General features: G+C 36.7%; 1 protein-coding gene across 2 annotated transcripts in view; it reads left to right on the top strand.

The window, feature by feature from the left end:
• Positions 1-247: 247 nt before the first annotated feature.
• LOC150100354 (uncharacterized) overlaps positions 248-13,469 on the top strand; it is a 50,415-nt gene continuing 37,193 nt past the window's right edge. Inside the window, exon 1 of one of the 2 annotated variants that reach the window (XM_090402952.1) lies at positions 248-808. In XM_090402952.1, coding sequence (XP_090259078.1) covers positions 614-808 — 195 coding nt within the window. In that variant the 5' untranslated portion in view covers positions 248-613. The remainder of the gene's footprint in view (positions 809-13,469) is intronic. The other variant, XM_090402951.1, reaches the window with a different exon arrangement.

Genomic DNA, 13,469 nt, shown 5'->3' with positions numbered 1-13,469 from the left:
TAATAATAATAATAATTAGGGCAAATACTAAGAATAGCGATCCTAGCTTTATCCACCTTTACTACGAGTTACCCGGTATTGTACCAAGCAGGTGTTTGCCCACGTCGAACTTTTATAGTTTGCTCTATTCGGCATGAAACTCTTTGATTTATTTATATCTTAGAGTTTTCTTATTCGGCTTTGAAATAATGTGAGATTAAATATCCTCTTCTAGATCGCTGGTAGCAGAATTCGCGGCTTATAAACAAGCCGACAGCGGTCGCGATGTAAATGCTTCTGCTAAAACCCCTATTTCTTGTCTATTTCTAAATGTATGCGTTTATTCATTTATATGTATGCTTTTACATTTTCTGTAGTTCGCACACGAAATAAATAAAATAACTGTTTTATTGGTCAACAATATTGTTGACTTCACAGTTATATTAGTATGGTGGAAATAATAAAAAATATATATCACGGTTACTATTTTTGTTTCATATTTTCATGTATACTTAGACTGCATCTTTGTTTGAAAGCATTTTTAAAAGTTTGTTTTCATTAAGTTTCGAATGTAAAGGAAGTTTTGCTGTTGAAGTTATTTCCCTTGAAAACAATTGGGTTAGAATTTGTCACTATGGGTAATAATGATTATAACTGGACTACAAAGAATCTTTCTGTGTTTTGTAAAAACTTTCCATTACATCGTGCTTGTCGCGATGGTGATTTACACGGACTATCTGCCATAATTGAAAGTGGACAGTATTCATTATTTCAGGAAGATTGTTTTAATTGTTGGACACCGATCCACTGGGCAGCGTATAACGGAAAGGTTTGTATGCTTACTCATCTTTGACCATTCTGCTCCAACATTCGAGACTTTTATGGGTTTTTTTTTTTTTTTATTAACAAAAAATGAATGTAAGTTTGTCGAATTATGCTAACGAAATAGAGTTATCTGTGGTCTTGATTCAACAAATCTTGTTAAACTGGTTGCAGAATACATATTCAACAGACGTAAAATGAGAGCGACCAGAAAATTCACTCCATTAGAGGACGAAGATATTTGCAATCGATTAGAATATTCAATGGGTTACCATGAACCCTGTGACTCCTTGTTGATAATATTAATAAACTGGTGTAACAAATTCAGCATCTTTGTAATTAAAATCTTCAAATTGAGAGGAAACCAAAGATATTGGCTTCTGAAAGAAAAAAAAAAAAAAATAGGACCTGCAGGAATTTTTTTTCTGTGACAGGAAACGTACCCAAATTATTATTATTATTATGTGACACCTCCAGGGAGTCCAAAGAATCATCGAGAGCGAGTGTGCCAACAGCATCAAATGATTGATCCTCTTCAGCTACTAACCGCTCTCAAACTTGCTTAACTTTTTGCATGGGCCATTAGTAGCAGAGGCTTTACCAATCGACCAACCTTTGCTGCAAACGATTGACAGTCTTACTCTCCAGTCCCGTGATAATGTTATTAGCTGCAGTTTTTCTCCTGCGCTTTAGAATAAATGCAGTCATTGTCAGACAGCACTCATCTAGTATTTACTGCATCTTGAATTGGAAGAAGGGAAACATAATAATCAGTTTTTATTATATCACTTGTTAATTACCATAATCATATTGGCCAGGTTTATTCACTAAATTCTAATTTGTTTAATTTTAATTTTGAAGCATCTTCGCTGAAAGCTTGCTTAAGTTTGTGGATATCATTAGTAAGTTGCCAGTGCATAATCATCATCATCATCAAATTCCTGCCATGTACCCTCAAGGGGTGTACAGGATATGATAGTACTACATGAAAAAAATTACGTCATTATTAATTTCCTATCTACAATTTTCCTCCAAATCAGTCTGTTACTTGTCAAGACTCCAACATTATCAGATCTTATATTTCTATCGTCTAAGGCACTTTGTACCGTATCAATCCACCTATATCTTGGTCTTCCTCTGGGTCGCTTTGCTGCCAACCTGGCAGAGAACACTTGTTTTGCTAATCTTTCCTCGCCCATTCTGTTTAAGTGACCATACCAGTTGAGATTAGCTCTGCTAACGCATTCCTGGATGCTGACAATGTCAAGTTCTTTCCTAATATCCTCGTTTTTAATATGATATTGCCATTGATGCCATCTGTTCACGCCTATAATCTTTCTCAGGACTCTCATATCTGTGGTCTCTAATCTTTGGTCAAGTGTTTTACTTCTGACCCAGCTCTCAGATCCATAAGTTAAAACTGGTTTGAACACTGTCTTGTATACAGCTAATTTAGTGTGTTCCGACTAATTTCTCTCTTATTCCATATGAATTTATTCAATTGACTTCCCACCATACCAGCTTTGCTGATTCTGTTGTCTATTTCTATATTTAATTTACCATCTTCAGTAAAAATTGTGCCTAAATAGCTGAAATGTTTTACTTGTTCCACAGGTTCTCCATTCACAACACAGTTGACATTTTCAATGATTCTGCCTATTTTCATTGTCTTTGTCTTATTATTGCTGACCTTCATACCATATCTATTACAACAGCTATTCAATTTAGTCAGAGAATCTTGCAGACTTGTAGCAGATTTATTTAGAAGTATAACATCGTCTGAATAAAGCAAAGAGCCGACATTAACATCTCCAATTTTTATATCAGGTGTAATACCACTTTCCTTCATAATATGATCCATATAGATAATGAATAACAGAGGGGATAATGTACATCCTTGTCTCACACCAGATTTAACATTAAATCATCTTCCTGTACTTCCTTCAATTCTAACTGCTGACTTACAACTCAAATAAAGACTAAGTATTGCTTGATATAAAACCCCATTGACACCATATAACTGCAGCGTATTGAATAGCTTCTCTCTTGGCACCTTGTCATTTGCCTTTTCCAGATCGACAAAACTTAAATACAGATCTTTGTTATATTCCCATGCTTTCTCGACTATTTGTCATAAAGTGAAGATCTGATCCTGACAGCCTCTATTTGGCCTGAATCCAGCTTGTTCTTCACCACGCTTTTCTTCCACAATTCTTCTCAACCGTTTCTCAAGTATACTTGCATAGATCTTGCTAGGAACACTCAGTAGGGAAATACCTCTGTAATTCTCACATGCAGTTTTATTTCCCTTTTTATATATGGGTACTATGAGAGCTCTACTCCAATCATCGGGAATTAGTTCCTCTGTCCAGTCTTTCTGAACTATGCAGTGCAGCCACTGTAAGACTCTTATACCACCATACTTCAGCATTTCTGGTCGAATATTATCTACTCCTGCTGCCTTTCCACATTTCAAGCCTTTGATGGCTTTTTCTACTTCAAGTATGGATATGTATTCCTGACTGCATGCCTGGTCAGTGTTTTTTTACCACTGTGCTGTCATCACTGCTTGTTTCATTTAGCAGTTTTTCAAAGTAAGCACTCCATACTTCAAGGATATCTTTTTCTCCCGTTTTCATGTCACCTTCATAATCTCTAATTCCTTTTACAGCACTCTTTCCTCCATTCTTAAGCTTCTTCAACAACCTCCAGAATATTTTGCTCCCTTCTTGATATTTATTTTCTATATTCTTGCCAAAGTCCTCCCATGACTTTTGTTTAGCTAGTTTTACACAGTGTTTAGCATTCTTGCATTTGTCTCTATATTCTCTCAGAGCACAAGCTGACTTATTTGACAGGAACTTTTGGTATGCTTTCTTCTTTTCATTCACTGCCTCTTTAACTTCCTGTGTCCAACAGGGAGTTCTGATTTTTTATCCTTACAGACAACCTCCCCACATGCCTCTCTGGCAGAATCAATCAATGTTTTCTTCAGAGTTTGCCACTGAATCTCCAAGGTTTGATTCCTGTTCTCAAACTCTTTCATTTTTTCTTCAATAATCTATGTGTATTTTAGTCTACAGTTCGCATCTGAGAGCTGCTTAACTTTTATTTGCTTTAAAACTTTCTTGTATGTTATTCTTTTCAATGTGAAATTCAATTTTATCCTGCTCAAGACTAAATAGTGATCACTTCCAATTTCAAATCCTCTGTACACTCTGGTGTCCTGCACCAGGGAGAAAACATCACTATCAACCATAACATAGTCAATGAGACTTTTCCTATTCCTTGCCTCTTCTCTCCATGTGAATTTGTGCACATTTTTATGTTGGAACATGGTGTTAGTAATAACCAGTCCATGTCCTGAGCAGAAATCCAACAGATATTCGCCATTATTATTAGCTTTGCTCTTTTCTCGAAATTTTCCCAAAATATTTTTGTATGTCTCACAATCATTTCCTACTCTGCTATTTAGATCCCCAACAAGGACCAACTTTTCATTTTTTTTTGTGTCAGTTGCTTTTTCTAAAGCCTCAAAAAATTCCTCCACTTCTATCTTACTAGAACCTTCTGTGGGATCGTAGTCACAAATAAGTCTCATTGTCCAGTTCCCCATTCTCATATTTGCCCACATTACTCTACTTGAGACTGACTGCCATTCATGAAGATTAACCTCGTATTTTGTGTTGAATACTATGGCTACTCCTTCTTTTCCTTGATTGTCATTGCCTGAATATAACATTTTGTATTTATTGCTCAGAACGATCTCACCAGTTTTGGTCTTTTTTGTTTCAGTCACCCCTATTATGTCGATCTGGTACTTATCTAATTCCTCAGCTAGCTCCATTTCTTTGCCATTCAGGCTTCTTACGTTGATAGTACCGATCTTTAACTCTGGTGATGTTGAGTTGGGGTTTATTTTCAGATTTGTTCCAGTAGCTGACTTTTCGCTGTTCGGCCTGGTTCCCTGGCGAAAACAACGGGGGGCCTTGTTTAACCGGGCGACGCCCCAGCCGGTATGAAATTTTGTCATGTTGTACCATCATTCTATATTTTGGTTTAACCAATAAGAATACAATTTGGTCGGCTAAATCCCAAATTGCCAGCCCATCCTCGTCCGTTCAGTATCCAAGTAGATACCCAACAGGGTGCACCACGAGAAGGTGAGGATTGGACATTAGGTCAGAAGCCCTGGTTGGTTCTCCGCATTCCTTTAAAGGCCATGTGGAGGTCTCCTCTCAGTTATACAGCTTTGACCCTTAAGCACCCTGCCAGTGCATAAAAAAAATTCTGGACTACAAATCAGATTTGTAATCCAGAATGCATCTCATCTCTTCCTCCTCCTGGAATCTCTGCATGGCCATTTTCCACAGGTTAATAACAAGTGCAATGTTCCCTCTAAGCAATAACTATTGTTCTTAGCACTTTGAATACAAGTACTGGTGCTGTATATTAGTTTACAGGGTGATATGATGCAATCTATATACTTCTTACAAGTTCAATAATTTTTATGGCCTGGTTTGATATTATCATTGTATGCATTGAAAATCTGAAGCATAAAAATGTTTCGTCTGCAGAATACCTTCCTGACTTAGGGAATTCATAATCCACTTGTAATATCAGTGTATTATAGATTTTCCATTTTAGTGGTTTATAGGGTTAGCACATAAATATAGATATATGTAATATCACGGTTCACTCAATTTTTATACTTAAATGATTGTCAGTATGAATTTTACTAGTGTTGATTAGGGGATTCACTTGCTTATGTTACTCACCTTTGGATAAAGGCCATTGAAAAGTTTGAGCAACTCAAGTGGATGTTCTTGATATCCGTAAGTCATTGCTGATCAGATCTGGAATGAAGGCAATTAAGCTTCCATCATTATGGTCTGTTGTTTTACTTCTGCAACTAAGTTGCCAGCTTTTTTTTCTTCTGAATGAACATTTATATGTATTTGTGATTGGATATTATCATCAAAATTTGCAAGTTATGTTGGTATTCTTTCAACCACTCTCTTCCTTTTATATATTGTTTTCATTCTTTCCGCCAATAAGAAGGGGAAAGAATGAAAAATAATGCCACTGCATAAGGGAGAATCCAAGTCAGTAGTGTCAAACTGTATGCAAGTATGTATATCCGGTATACTGGTGGAGACATTAAAAACAGAATACATACCTAGATTGATGAGAATGGAAATTTTTTGAGACAGCAACATTGATTTGTTAAGAGAAGGTCATGCTTTAGTGACTTTGTGACATTTTATAATAAGGTGATTAGTACAGTATATTGGAGAAGAGAGACACTTATATTGTGATTTATTTGTATTTTCCTAAAGCATTTGTTTGAGTATTGCATGATAAGCTACTGTTGAAATTGAGCAGGATGGATGGTCATTTGGTAGCTTGGTTACAAGGCTAGTTGACTAACAGAAGCCATCAAGTTGTGTATGGAGGTGCAGTGTCCTGAAAAAAGGAATGTGATGAGTGGTTGCCACAGGGTTCTGATCTTGGGGCCACTCCTCTCTGGTAATGTGTTTCTTAGACTGCTCTAAAGCTTTTGACTGTGATAGCCAACTTGTACAGGGAACAAGAAGCCATAGTAAGAACAGGTATTGGATTGACTGACTGGCTTCAAGTTGAGAAAAGGAGTTAGGCAAGGATGTTTACTTTCTCCTCACTTGTTTAGTATATATGCAGAGGACATCATGCATGAAGAATTGGATGAGCTCAAGACAGGAATTAGAATAAGAGGTAGATTGATCAATAATCTGAGGTATGCTGATGATACATTACTCCTTTGTAATGACATGGAAGATCTAGGACTAATTCTTGACAAAGTTAACAAGATCAGTAATAACAGAGGATTTCCACTCAATTCTAGCAAGACAAAGATTATGGTTCTCAAAGGAAATACAAACAGGGGACGCACTTGAGAAACAAGTGTACCTTATTGGAGAAAGATTTGAGGAAGTCAGCACGTTTGAGTACCTGGGATCCATTATTAATGTAAAGAATTGCTGTTCAGACATCAGAAGAAGGTTAGGAATGGCTAAAACAACAGTCAGAGACTTGTCTAAAATTTGGAAGGATGGATCTATTCTACATGGGAACGAAGTTTAGGATTTGGGATGCAGTTGTTTTTCCAACAGCAACTTATGGATGTGAGACTTTGAACCTAAAGAAATCAGATAAGAAAAGAATAGCTGCTTTTGAGATGTGGTGTTACAGAAGGCTATCGAGGATATTATGTACTGAAAAGCATATGTTATGTTGTTACTTTCTGTTATTTTATCTATTTTATCACTCTAGTGCCTTCTAAGATTATCTATAAACTAGTTCTCTGGGGGCCGTTCCCCCTTTTTGGACTCTGACAAAATTTGTTTGATTTGCTGTGCCAGCCAGAGCCTAAGGACAGAAATCTCTTGTCCTAGGGAAGTTTCCCAGAAATTAAGTGTCACCAAAATTCGTAAAGTAAACTAGCAAGCTATAGATATCTTAACTTTGCAGTCATGGCCTATTAACTAATACTATTTGTATGTTCCTCTTACACATAGGTCTGAAGTTTAATGATTGGTGAAGTCAGTCTCATGCTTAGATCACACACAGGCTTACATAAGAAAACATATTTATTATATGGCTAAAAGGATTACAATAAATTAGATACAATACTAGGTTAGCATTCTACCTCAAGCAAAGCAATACTAAAAGGAATGATCTAAATCACATGCACAACATTCACTTTAGGCATATAATTCACTATTATACACAATTCATCTACTAAATAATTAGCATATTATTCACATACAATTTGGTATGCATATGGTACAAGACACTGTTCTAGTTCTGAACTTATGAATTATTAACTAACAATCCCTTTACAATATGCTTAGAACCATACAATACTTGGGTTCTCAAACTACTAGTCAAATAAGATTAGAGAGTCCCTGAACATGTATTATCATTAAAGTTCTCCTTCTTTCAGCCAGATTCTTATTCCTTCCCTTTCACAAAATCTTATCATTATAAAGCAAGAAAAGTCACAGTACTTTACCACTCTGCAGTGTTGACGTTGAGGCCCTTTTGTCTGTCCTTTGTTGGGATATCACCACTGCTGCAAACTGCTTGGAGGCCACTTGGAGGTCACGTGCTCATTTCGAAATGGCCACTCTTCCTTGCTGGACATTCACTTATCACGTAGGTCGATATTGCTTAGCTCGACCTTCTTCAAAGGGAATCCTTTCATCGGCACAGTTTCACCGATGGCTCGCGTTTGGTATCTGCCGTCGTCTTGTGTATAGCCTTGCCAGACTTACGTTAGTCAGCCACGGGAGAGTTGATACTGGTCATCGGCGTCCACATCGCTGGTCTGCATGAGGGAAAACAGGAACATAAAAAATGGGGGGGTACCAGACGTGTAACCGTATTTATCCCCCTTTCTAGTGCCCTCTTTCCATATGCTGGAATCTTATTCACCGGAGCCTCCCTATTCGTCCCGACAAGGTGATGTCACTCCACCGCCTTATGGTGTTTGCTCCTTTCGGGGAACGCGTGCCCTGTTCGCCTTCTACGAATACTCTAGCTTCGGCCGTTATGTCACTGATGGTGGTTAGCCTGCAACCTTTGGACTTTTGTTGGCGGTACATTTACTTTCTTACATAGGACACAGGTTTAATACTAATGTTTAAAATAATACTATTTATACATAATCCAAACATATTATTTCAATAGCATTGTTTCAGATGTCATATTCAAATCTCAGACTTATTATCATCTCGTTTTCTATTTTACCCTTCCTATGTTAAACATGACATTTTTTCTGATAAATGAGCTTGATTGCTAAGAGCACAAGTATGTTCTTATTCAGTGCTGTGCTTCCTGTTAGATCTTGTATGAGTGATTCTTTTGTTGAAAGAATCCCCCATTCAAGATCTAACATATACAAATGAATGGGTGTTAGAAAAGATCAGTAGAACTTGAAGGCTACTTAAGGATATTGACAGAAGAAAGTTAAAATATTTTGGACACATTGAAAGGATGGAAGAGGGACTTCTCAGAACAGTAATAGAAGGTAAAGTTACTGGAAAAAGAGGAAGGGATAGACCATCAGTGAGATGGATGGATGGTGTGTGTGCGTGTGGAGTGATTGATCTTCAGAGTGTTGAAGCCACCTGAAAAGCATGCAACAGGATTATATGGCAAGGCCTGGTGTGGCACATCACTGAACATCGGAGTGACCATATGGCATCTGTGAATGCCCAGTGAACATGTGAATATGGACAGTGTGAAATGAGATATTCAGTTGTTTGTTGATGATGCTAAATTAGGAAGAGTAATGTCAGAAAATTCTGATATGTTGTTGTTACAAGAGAATTTGAATAGGTTAGTGCTTTGGGATAAAGAATGGGGATGTCATTTGAATGTTGCCAAGTGTAAAGTTATGCACTTTGGCTTGAGAAGATGGAATGTGTTTAACTGTATTGGAGGAACTTTGCTTCAGGAGATAGAGGCAAGGGATCTAGGAATATGTAGAGGACACCATGAAAGTTTTACCCAAAAAATTGCTACTATAATGCAAAGAAAGCTGATATATACAGAGATTAGGTCTCATTTTGATTTTAGTGCAGAGATTTGGTCACCTGGCTATATTGCTGATAATGACACATTGTAGTGAACAGAGGCAAATATCTAAGGCTGTCATATTGAGTATGAGGACAAATTTAGAAAATATGGTCTTCAGAACTTGGTAGATAGGAGGAGAGATACGATTGAGATGTATAAGTTGGTGAAAGGAGCCTATCAAAGAGATACAGTGGAATCATTGCATGGAATAATTGGTGATGGAAGAACGAGATGCCACCCCAGAAACTGTACAAGTTCATGAGTGTTTAGAGGTGAAAAGTGATTTTTTTTTTTTTTTTTTTTTTTTTTTTTTTTTTTTTTTTTTTTTTGTTTGGTGGGTGGTGAATGAGTGGAATGCATTTCCAGAGTGGGTAGTGAGTGAGGCAACATTGAATTTTTTCAAGGCAAGGTATAATAGTTATTGCAGTCTCTAAGTTCTTTCTTTTAAGGTTACACAGTGATCAGCATTCATAGTGCAGAGAATTTATGGAGTCACAGCACACGTTAGAATAATTACTTTACTTAACATTAAGCAAGTAACAATCGATGTTTCGACCTCTGTGTTGAGGTCATCATCAGGAAACATATATATGTACAATATACAAGCTACATGTCGTTGCACTATACAAAAGTAAAATGAATCTAAGTGTTTGTTAATCATTTATCCTAGCCTGACCTCAGGTGAGAAAAAAAAAACACAACCACATTAAACAGTTTCTACAGTCCTTTCGTATTGAGATTTCCTTCTGTCTGGGGTTGTTCTGGTTGCTATATGGATTGAAGATGGGTCCTCCACATTCTTGGAATAATTAATCCATCATTTTTGTTCAGACTTGGATGATGTTTTAGCATTTCACAAGCGTGTTTGAATTTTCTTTTAAACCAGGTTTTGGTGCAGTGTAGTGCTTAGTGTCTTTCCAGTCAATTCTGTGGCATGTTTGGAGTGCATGGTCTGATAGCCTGTTTTACCATCGTGGAGGTATTTAATATGGCATTTGTGTTCATTTTTACTGATTGAGATGGTGTGTCCTGTTTCTCCTATATAAGGTAGGTTACATTGAATTTTGTAAACCCCTGGGCAGGCAAAGTATGGAAGAGGATCTTTGGAGGAGCCAAGTAAATTTCTTAGTTTAGCTGGGGGTTTGAAGGTTGTCGTGATGTTGCATTTAATTAGTGTTCTATCTATTTCTTCTGAAATGTCCCTAATGTGGAGTATGGCTATGACATTCTTGTAGTCTTTTTCTTCTAATGGCATTTTTATGGAGGATATTATGAACTGTTTTTTTTTTATTGTAGCCATTTTTTACAAATGTTTGGTTAAGGATTTCAGATTCTTGGTTCTGAGCTTGTTTAATATCCATTAACTTTTGTCCATGCTGACAGCCTCCACATCACCTTGATTAAATATTATTCTACCTAATTTTGCATCATCAGCAACAAACTGAATAATACCTTTCAGGTTATTTCATATATCATTTATGTACAAATTAAATAGCAATGGTCCCAGCACTGAACCTTGCGGCACACCACTAATCACCTGTTTTTGCCTCGATTCTGCCCCTCCACATATTACTTTTGGATATCTGACCAGCAGCCACCCTCTTATCCACTTAACTAGAGTCATATCTTTCCCCATTTGTTCTAATTTGCATAACAGAGTTCCATGTGGTATTTTTCAGATGCCTTTGCAAAATCATCATGTAGCCATTTTCTTTATCCAACTCAGCTGTTACTAAAAGTTAGTAACAGCTGAGTCAGCTATTATAAAAAGTTAGTTAATTACTAAGGCATGACCAACCCTTCATAAAGCCATGTTGACCCTCATACAGTATCATATTTTTATTTATCCATTCTTGAATTATCTTTCTGACCAATTTTTCTAGTACTTTTATCACCATTCCTGGGATACTGATTGGTCTATAATTTGTATGATTATGAAATGTAGATTATGAGACCAGATTGCAAGTATGACTTAAAACATTGATAAACAGGAGAAAGAGGAGTGATATAATAAATGTCTGTAAACACTTCTGAAAGGGTGTTGTAGGAGATTATTTGATGAAATTTTTCACTGTATGAAAGGTGGGAATGGACCGGGGGGGGGGGAGCACATCATTGGGAGTCAAATTTGTGTGCACTTAAGAAAGGGAGAAGAGCTGAGCTAGAGTTTTCTCTCATAGAATTCAGAACAGCAAGTGAATGGGGCAGTTTGTCTGTGTGTTAAGGCTTGAGTGGTGGGAGAAAATCGTGCTAAAAGTTTAATGGAGTGAAACAGTACTAGGAAAGGATTAAATTAATATTTAATTCTTCTACTATTTCGTCTCAGTTACATAGGCATTGTCAGGGAGTTCAGTATGAGACTTATAACACACATGTGCACTATCTATGTATTCATGGGGCATCTACAGATGCTGTATAGTCACTCTGATGCTCGGTGATGTGCCACACCAGGCCTCACCATGTAGTCCTGTTGTTTGCTTTAATGGAGGTCTCAACTCTCTGAAGATCAGTCACTCCACACACACACACACACACACACACACACTATCCATCCATCCATCCATCCATCCATCCATCCATCCATCCATCAATCTCATTGATGGTCTACCTCTTCCTCTTTTTCCAGGAACTTTACCTTCTATTACTGTTCTGAGAAGTCCCTCTTCCATCCTTTCAATGTGTCCAAAATATTTTAACTTTCTTCTGTCAGTATCCTTAAGTAGCCTTAAAGTTTTTCCTTTCCTTTCTTTTAGTGTTACATGGTGATCAGCATTCATTTTTGGAATTATGGATTCTACAACCGTGTTAAAATAACTCTTTTTATTATCCCAACGTTTCGAACTTCATATCAAGATCATCATCTGGAGCATACATAAATATACAAGACAAGCTGCGTTACATTTCAAACCGTAAGCTAGATAAACAATCATTTGATTACATGCTACTCACTGGCATGACCTCTAGTGAAAAAAAAAAAAAAATTACATTAAGCTAATTTAATTTTTGATTACATGAATAAACATTCTTGTTTACAAATGGTTTTTCTTCCAGTAACAGTGATGTCCTATTTCTATTATTACAATTGTTATTTTTGATTTAAAAAACAAAAAATTTATTTATAAATTACAATATGAATAAACTTTCTTATAGATTTTTTTCCTTAACAGTGATGTCCTATTTTTCAGTATTAAAGTTATTTTGGATTTAGAATCCTGGATTTTCTAGAGTCCTGTTTGTAGTTCTTAGAGAGGAAGGATTTGTGGGACGAACATATGCCTTCCATACCATATGTATGGGATTTTTAGACCATCATTATTGCTTAGATTGGGGCGGTTGATAAAGATCTCACAAGCTTCCTTAAATTTGCATTCATACCATGTTTTGGTGTGATGTAGACAACTAGTGCTTTTCCAGTCAATTCTATGTAAGGTGTTCAGGGCATGATCAGAAAGGCCAGCTTCACCATAATTATTATGATGTGTCGTTTATGTTCTTTTTGTCTAATCAGAATTGTGCATCCTGTTTCTCCTATGTATGGTATGGTTGCAGGTGCAGTAAATACGGTATACTCCAGGGTGGGCCAGCGGAGAGAGTGGGTCTTTGGATGAGTTGAGTAAGCTTTTTAATTTTGCAGGAGGTTTAAAGGTGGCTTTGAGGTTGTATTTTTGTAGTACTCTGTTTATTTTGTCTAATGTCCCTTTAATGTAGGGAATGGTTATAGTTTTACTGTAGCCTTGTTTGTCTTTGTTTTTTATTGAGGTCTTGTAGAGAATTTTGTTAATAGCGTTTTGGCTGTATCCATTTTTTTTGAAAAGTATTACTGATCACTTTAAATTCATTTTTCAGTGCCTGTTCACTGGAGCAGATCTTCAGAGCCCTGTTTTTTAGGGCATTGATGACACCTAGCTTTTGTGTTGGGTGGTGGTTGGAGTTTATGTGTATATATTGGCCAGTATATGTTGGTTTCCTGTAAACAGTGAAGGAAAGATTGTCCGAGGGAAGACGTGTGACAAGTGTATCTAGAAACGGCAGTGTGTTATGTTTTT

The sequence above is a fragment of the Typopeltis vanoorti genome, chromosome 13 (assembly GCF_054136105.1).
Source record: "Typopeltis vanoorti isolate ZY-2024b chromosome 13, IOZ_Tvanoo_1.0, whole genome shotgun sequence".
NCBI classification, from domain to species: Eukaryota; Metazoa; Arthropoda; class Arachnida; order Uropygi; family Thelyphonidae; genus Typopeltis; species Typopeltis vanoorti.
The sequence above is the reverse complement of the archived record's forward strand: the minus strand, read 5'-3'. Positions and strand labels throughout refer to the sequence as shown.